The sequence below is a fragment of the Diaphorina citri genome, unplaced genomic scaffold, assembly GCF_000475195.1.
Source record: "Diaphorina citri unplaced genomic scaffold, Diaci psyllid genome assembly version 1.1 scaffold1566, whole genome shotgun sequence".
Lineage (NCBI taxonomy): Eukaryota > Metazoa > Arthropoda > Insecta > Hemiptera > Psyllidae > Diaphorina > Diaphorina citri.
In genome coordinates this window covers 50,346-55,123 of record NW_007378992.1, presented here as the reverse complement: position 1 = coordinate 55,123, position 4,778 = coordinate 50,346, and the positions used below count along the sequence as shown (strand labels likewise).

Here is a 4,778-nt window from a genome sequence, read left to right as displayed (position 1 = left end):
ATAATAAGTTTGGTTATAAACCAAGAACACAAATTGTGATTGTTTCCTCATTGTACAGATTTATTTTTTTACCATTGTATTTGGGTATGTATAATTTTTCATCTATTAAATTAAGTTCAATTACCATGAGAAAATTAATTTAAAAAATATAAAAAACATGTACAGTGTAAATATAAATATTGATGTTTTTATTTCATTACCATTCAATTTCCTTTAGTCCAACATATTTGTCATGTCTAAAGGAATGTACAACATATTATTTAAACACCTTAAATTACATGCACATTGTTAAATCAGCAGATCAGCAAACCTAGCCAACTTTCAGTTACCCTTTCTCCATCTCTTGCCCCTTGTTTCAATTGACCAAAGAGTCTGATCAACCAGATTGTACTTTAAACCAAAATCTTGGCATCAGATGTGTTATCAACACAGTTCATCCTCACATCTGATGTATTCTCCAATATCACTCTGGTTGAAGCCTACAATAGCTAGGGGATCTGCTAGTTTACATTCAGCTGTGCTCTTGGCAGCCACACCAAAGCCAAGTGGTACATCGTTCATATTGAGTACAATAACACCTTGGTATTTGGGCGTATTCTCAGTGATTCGAGCAAGTCCAGATTTGAGGATGTTGTGGCCATACAGGAACTGTTGTTCTGCCTGGGGCTTCACCCACACTTTGAACTGAAAAATGAAGAAAAAAAAGTGATTACAAAATGGACCATCATTTCAACTCAATTAATTTCATGGTCTAAGTTGTGCTCGGTACAATAACACCTTGGTATTTGGGCGTATTCTCAGTGATTCGAGCAAGTCCAGATTTGAGGATGTTGTGGCCATACAGGAACTGTTGATCTGCCTGGGGCTTCACCCACACTTTGAACTGAAAAGTGAAGAAAAAAAAGTGATTACAAAATGGACCATTATTTCAACTTAATTAATTTCATGGTCTAAGTTGTGCTCAGATACAAAAGTTAATCAAATATAGTGTACTCATAAATTACAAGAGTTCAACCTTGTCTCAAATTGAATTTATTTACCTGTGCATAGGGTGCTAAATATGACAGTGCTGTAATGTGCAATCGGAATTTGCCACTCTTTGTGAACTTTCCAAAACATGTGCCCAATGCTAGAAGGTGATCTGGTCCAAAGTTTTCTGCTAAGGTTAAAATTTTCTCGGATACATAGAAGACTCGATCTCTCATTTCTCTAAAGCAGTATGTCCCATCAGGTCTGTCAATAAGCAATTTTACATTACTGCCAATGCTGAAAACAGATACGAAGTTTATGATGATGAGTACTTATGTAGTGTATTAAAGGCTACTGTCTTTACTCCAGCAAAATTTATCCAAGAAAATAATTTACCAGCAACATTCTCCAACATCTCCTCCATGTAGGTGTACTTGTACCAGAACTGATTTGCCCGGGGCAAGATGGTGACTGCCCGGTCCCACAGATTCCGGGCATGGTTCACTTGACGGTTCCTCATCTCGAGCTCTGTGTATTTGAGCCATAGGGTGATGTTGCGATGATCCACGTCCAGGGCACGCTCGTAGATGGATCGGGCTCTGTGAAATGAGAAAACAAGGAGAAGAATGAATTTTGACTTTTGAGAGTTTGAAGAAAATAAAATAGGCCTCCCCCTATTTTATTTTATAGAGAGAAAGAGAGGGAGGGAGAGGGAGAGAGAGGAGGGAGGGAGAAAGAGAGAGAGAGAGAGAGAGAGAGAGCTAAGTAGCCTCTGGCAAAGACTAATTTGGTACTTTAGTAGAATACCTTGTAATTATTGCCAATTTTTACACGAAAAAGAACAACCTTTTGACATTTTCAGGATTAAAACAGCATGGTTGTCTTATAAGCCTTGGTATTCAAACAGTAGGTAAGTACTATGATGCCTAAACAATGAAATTCTAGTTCATATTAGTTGACCAAGGGTCTGAGAGGTTCTGAAGATGGACTGGGTTGAAGAGGTTGAAACTTACCTGTCCACTTGCTTCTGACTCTCCTCCCATTGTGCATACTTGATCCAATTACTAATCACCATCCGATTCTTCCTGATGTTATCCTCAAATGCTTTCCTCTTCCTGTGCTGATAGTCACGTAACTCATCTGGGTCTGAGATCTTTTGCTTGGGTGGCTGAAAATCAAGAGAAGAAAAAAGGTAAACTAATAGTTCTGTGAACTGGAGACCTCAATCAGACCCTTTTGCCTGATATAAGACACAAAACTCTCCTCTTTTGATATCATAAGTCACACTTTCCCTACCATTTTTTTTATTTTCAAGCCCATTTTATAGTGAAGAGTTACTTTTTATGTGAAATGTGCCAGATAGCCACAATATAACATTTCCATTGGAACTAATATTTAACCTTCTCAATAAAAATACTTACAGGTGGGACAATTTCCAAGTCTCTCTCCTTTGCTTCTCTCAGCAACTGTTCTGCAGTAATTTGAATTTCAGCTGGAGCCTTGTTTTTGACCTGAAAATAAATTAAAATAAATACATGTTAGAAATAACAGACACATTAGGATCTCTTTAACCTATAAATAAGTATAAGAAGATGAACAGAAATGCAAGTTTTACTACAAAAAATGTAAGTCCAGAGAATACACAAAATTCCTACAAGTATCTACACAGAGTCATCAATATAATTATTAACGGCCCCAAGGCCCTAGAGTGATTCAATAATTTGCTTGCTGGTGGAGAAAGCAGAGTAGTTTTCCCCCTATACTTTCATTTTCATGGTTGAATTACACAAGGCTAGTTGGTAATCCAAACATTACAAGTATCCAGTACATTCCAGGCCAAAAAAGCCTAGTTTGGTTGATAGAACATCTGTCTTGTAAGCATTAGGCTGTGGGTTAGATTCCTGCCCAGCACACATTTTATCCTGAATGGATAATGTTCATTCTTAAACCAGCTGGATTGCTTCTATCCTGTCTTTCTTCTCTCTTTGCTTTTGGAACTAGAAGATCTCCGTAGAGTTTCTGTCTTCAATTTAGGGACAATAACATTGATGTTTACACTAGGCCAGTAGCTAGAATGTCCACTGGCCTCGTATAATGTAGAAATTGGTCTCTTGTAAAATGGAAGTATTCAAAATAATATAGAAATACAAACCTTGGCCACTTTGGGTATCTTCTGAGGTTTATCCATGTTGAAAGTTGTGATGTATCCTTGGATTCAAATGTTTCCAATTTAGACAATGTTGTTTGTGATCAGACGCATACAGCCACCGTCTTTCCTTAAGTAATTTAACACACTGAGAAGAATTTGAAGTTGTTTAACAAACTACATAAAACAATAAAATCCATTGAAAAGAGACAAAAAAAGTTTGAAAGGACCCCAACACCAACGTTTATCCTTTTCCTTAAAAAATAACAAAATTCAACATTTTCAAATTTTCGTGCCAAAAATTACGGCTGCCAAATTAACGCGCAATGCGCGCGCACAGCGATGCGCGTTGAGACTTTTGAGAAGTTAGCAATCTGCTATGAGACTTCCCCTCCAAAACAAGCAAAAAGTAAACAAAAGAAAAACACGTGAAAATTTGAAAATTTCAAGTTTCGTAACTTCTAAATTCCAATTCTAAAAGCTATTTAAATAATAAAGTTATTTAAGTCCAAACTAGGCTGGTTTGGCCTGGAATGTACTGGATACTAGTAATGTTTGGATTACCAACTAGCCTTGTGTAATTCAACCATGAAAATTAAAGGATAGGGGGAAAAACTACTCTGCTTTCTCCACCAGCAAGCAAATTATTGAATCACTCTAGGGCCTTGGGGCTGTTAATCTATGGGTGAATTTAACCAAAGGTAACCCATATTGATGACTCTGTGTAGAAACTTGTAGGAATTTTGTGTATTCTCTGGACTTACATTTTTTGTAGTAAAACTTGCATTTCTGTTCATCTTCTTATACTTATTTTTAGGTTAAAGAGACCCTAATGTGTCTGTTATTTCTAACATGTATTTATTTTAATTTATTTTCAGGTCAAAAACAAAGCTCCAGCTGAAATTCAAATTACTGCAGAACAGTTGCTGAGAGAAGCAAAGGAGAGAGACTTGGAAATTGTCCCACCTGTAAGTATTTTTATGAAAGCAATGCAGTTTTATTTTAAGGTTAAATATTAGTTCCAATAGAAATGTTATATTGTGGCCATCTGGCACATTTCACATAAAAAATAACTCTTCACTATAAAATGGGCTTGAAAATAAAAAAATGGTAGGGACTGGCCATTTTGGATGAGGGTGAGTTTTTTTTTTTTTTTTTTTTTTTTTTTTTGTCTGTCAATGCCATCATGACGAATCAGTTCAAGAACTGGCTTGACCATCATAGACAACTGTAAACTATCAATAAATTGTTGACTGGGATGGAGCCTCATTAGACTAGTCCAGATACTAACAACAGACTGACAAGGACTGACAAGAAACGCCACACCCATTAAAATGGGAAAAGGGTAGGAAGAACAACAACAACAACGACTGTAGTCTTATCGTCCCAAAATCGAAGAGAGAAGAAAGACAGGATAGAAGGTTTAACCAGACGGTTCGAGAACGAAGCCTTCCTGTTTAGGATAAAGGTCGCTCCGGGTGGGAATCAAACCCGCGACCCAGCGCTTACAAGGCAATTGCTACCCTCCACGCTAACTAGACTTCGTAGATTATTATTCACCCAATGCCCTTGTTTTGTTTGTAAACTGGGCTGAGGAATTAGAAGGCTCTCAATTCCTCTGTGTTTTTTTTTTTTTTTTTTTTTTTTTTTAAAGGGAACTGAG

The 4,778-nt window shown here is 36.8% G+C and overlaps 2 protein-coding genes across 2 annotated transcripts; both read right to left on the bottom strand.

Annotated features, from left to right (window-relative positions):
* Positions 1-165: 165 nt before the first annotated feature.
* LOC103516425 (60S ribosome subunit biogenesis protein NIP7 homolog) lies at positions 166-1,262 on the bottom strand. The gene is made up of 3 exons (XM_017447042.2): positions 1,041-1,262; positions 778-883; positions 166-578 (listed from the first exon to the last, which is right to left on the bottom strand). The coding sequence occupies exons 1-3, from the start codon at positions 1,203-1,205 to the stop codon at positions 424-426; spliced, it is 426 nt and encodes a 141-aa protein (XP_017302531.1). The 5' UTR covers positions 1,206-1,262; the 3' UTR covers positions 166-423.
* Positions 1,250-3,363, bottom strand: LOC103516429 (protein crooked neck-like). The gene is made up of 5 exons (XM_008481393.3): positions 3,122-3,363; positions 2,391-2,480; positions 1,983-2,137; positions 1,366-1,568; positions 1,250-1,266 (listed from the first exon to the last, which is right to left on the bottom strand). Exons 1-5 carry the CDS (start codon positions 3,155-3,157, stop codon positions 1,250-1,252), a joined length of 501 nt encoding a protein of 166 aa, XP_008479615.2. The 5' UTR covers positions 3,158-3,363.
* Between the last annotated feature and the right edge of the window lie 1,415 nt (positions 3,364-4,778).

Bases quoted from the DNA above. Each gene is read 5' to 3' on its own strand.
- LOC103516425 (XM_017447042.2), bottom strand. From the start codon at position 1,205: ATGAGAGATCGAGTCTTCTATGTATCCGAGAAAATTTTAACCTTAGCA. The intron at 884-1,040 runs GTAAATAAATTC...TTCACTTTTCAG, and splicing joins ATTTAGCACCCTATGCACAG to TTCAAAGTGTGGGTGAAGCC. The intron at 579-777 runs GTGTTATTGTAC...CCAAATACCAAG, and splicing joins GAATACGCCCAAATACCAAG to GTGTTATTGTACTCAATATG.
- LOC103516429 (XM_008481393.3), bottom strand. From the start codon at position 3,157: ATGGATAAACCTCAGAAGATACCCAAAGTGGCCAAG. The intron at 2,481-3,121 runs GTTTGTATTTCT...ATTTATTTTCAG, and splicing joins AGATACCCAAAGTGGCCAAG to GTCAAAAACAAGGCTCCAGC. The intron at 2,138-2,390 runs GTAAGTATTTTT...CTTGATTTTCAG, and splicing joins ACTTGGAAATTGTCCCACCT to CCACCCAAGCAAAAGATCTC.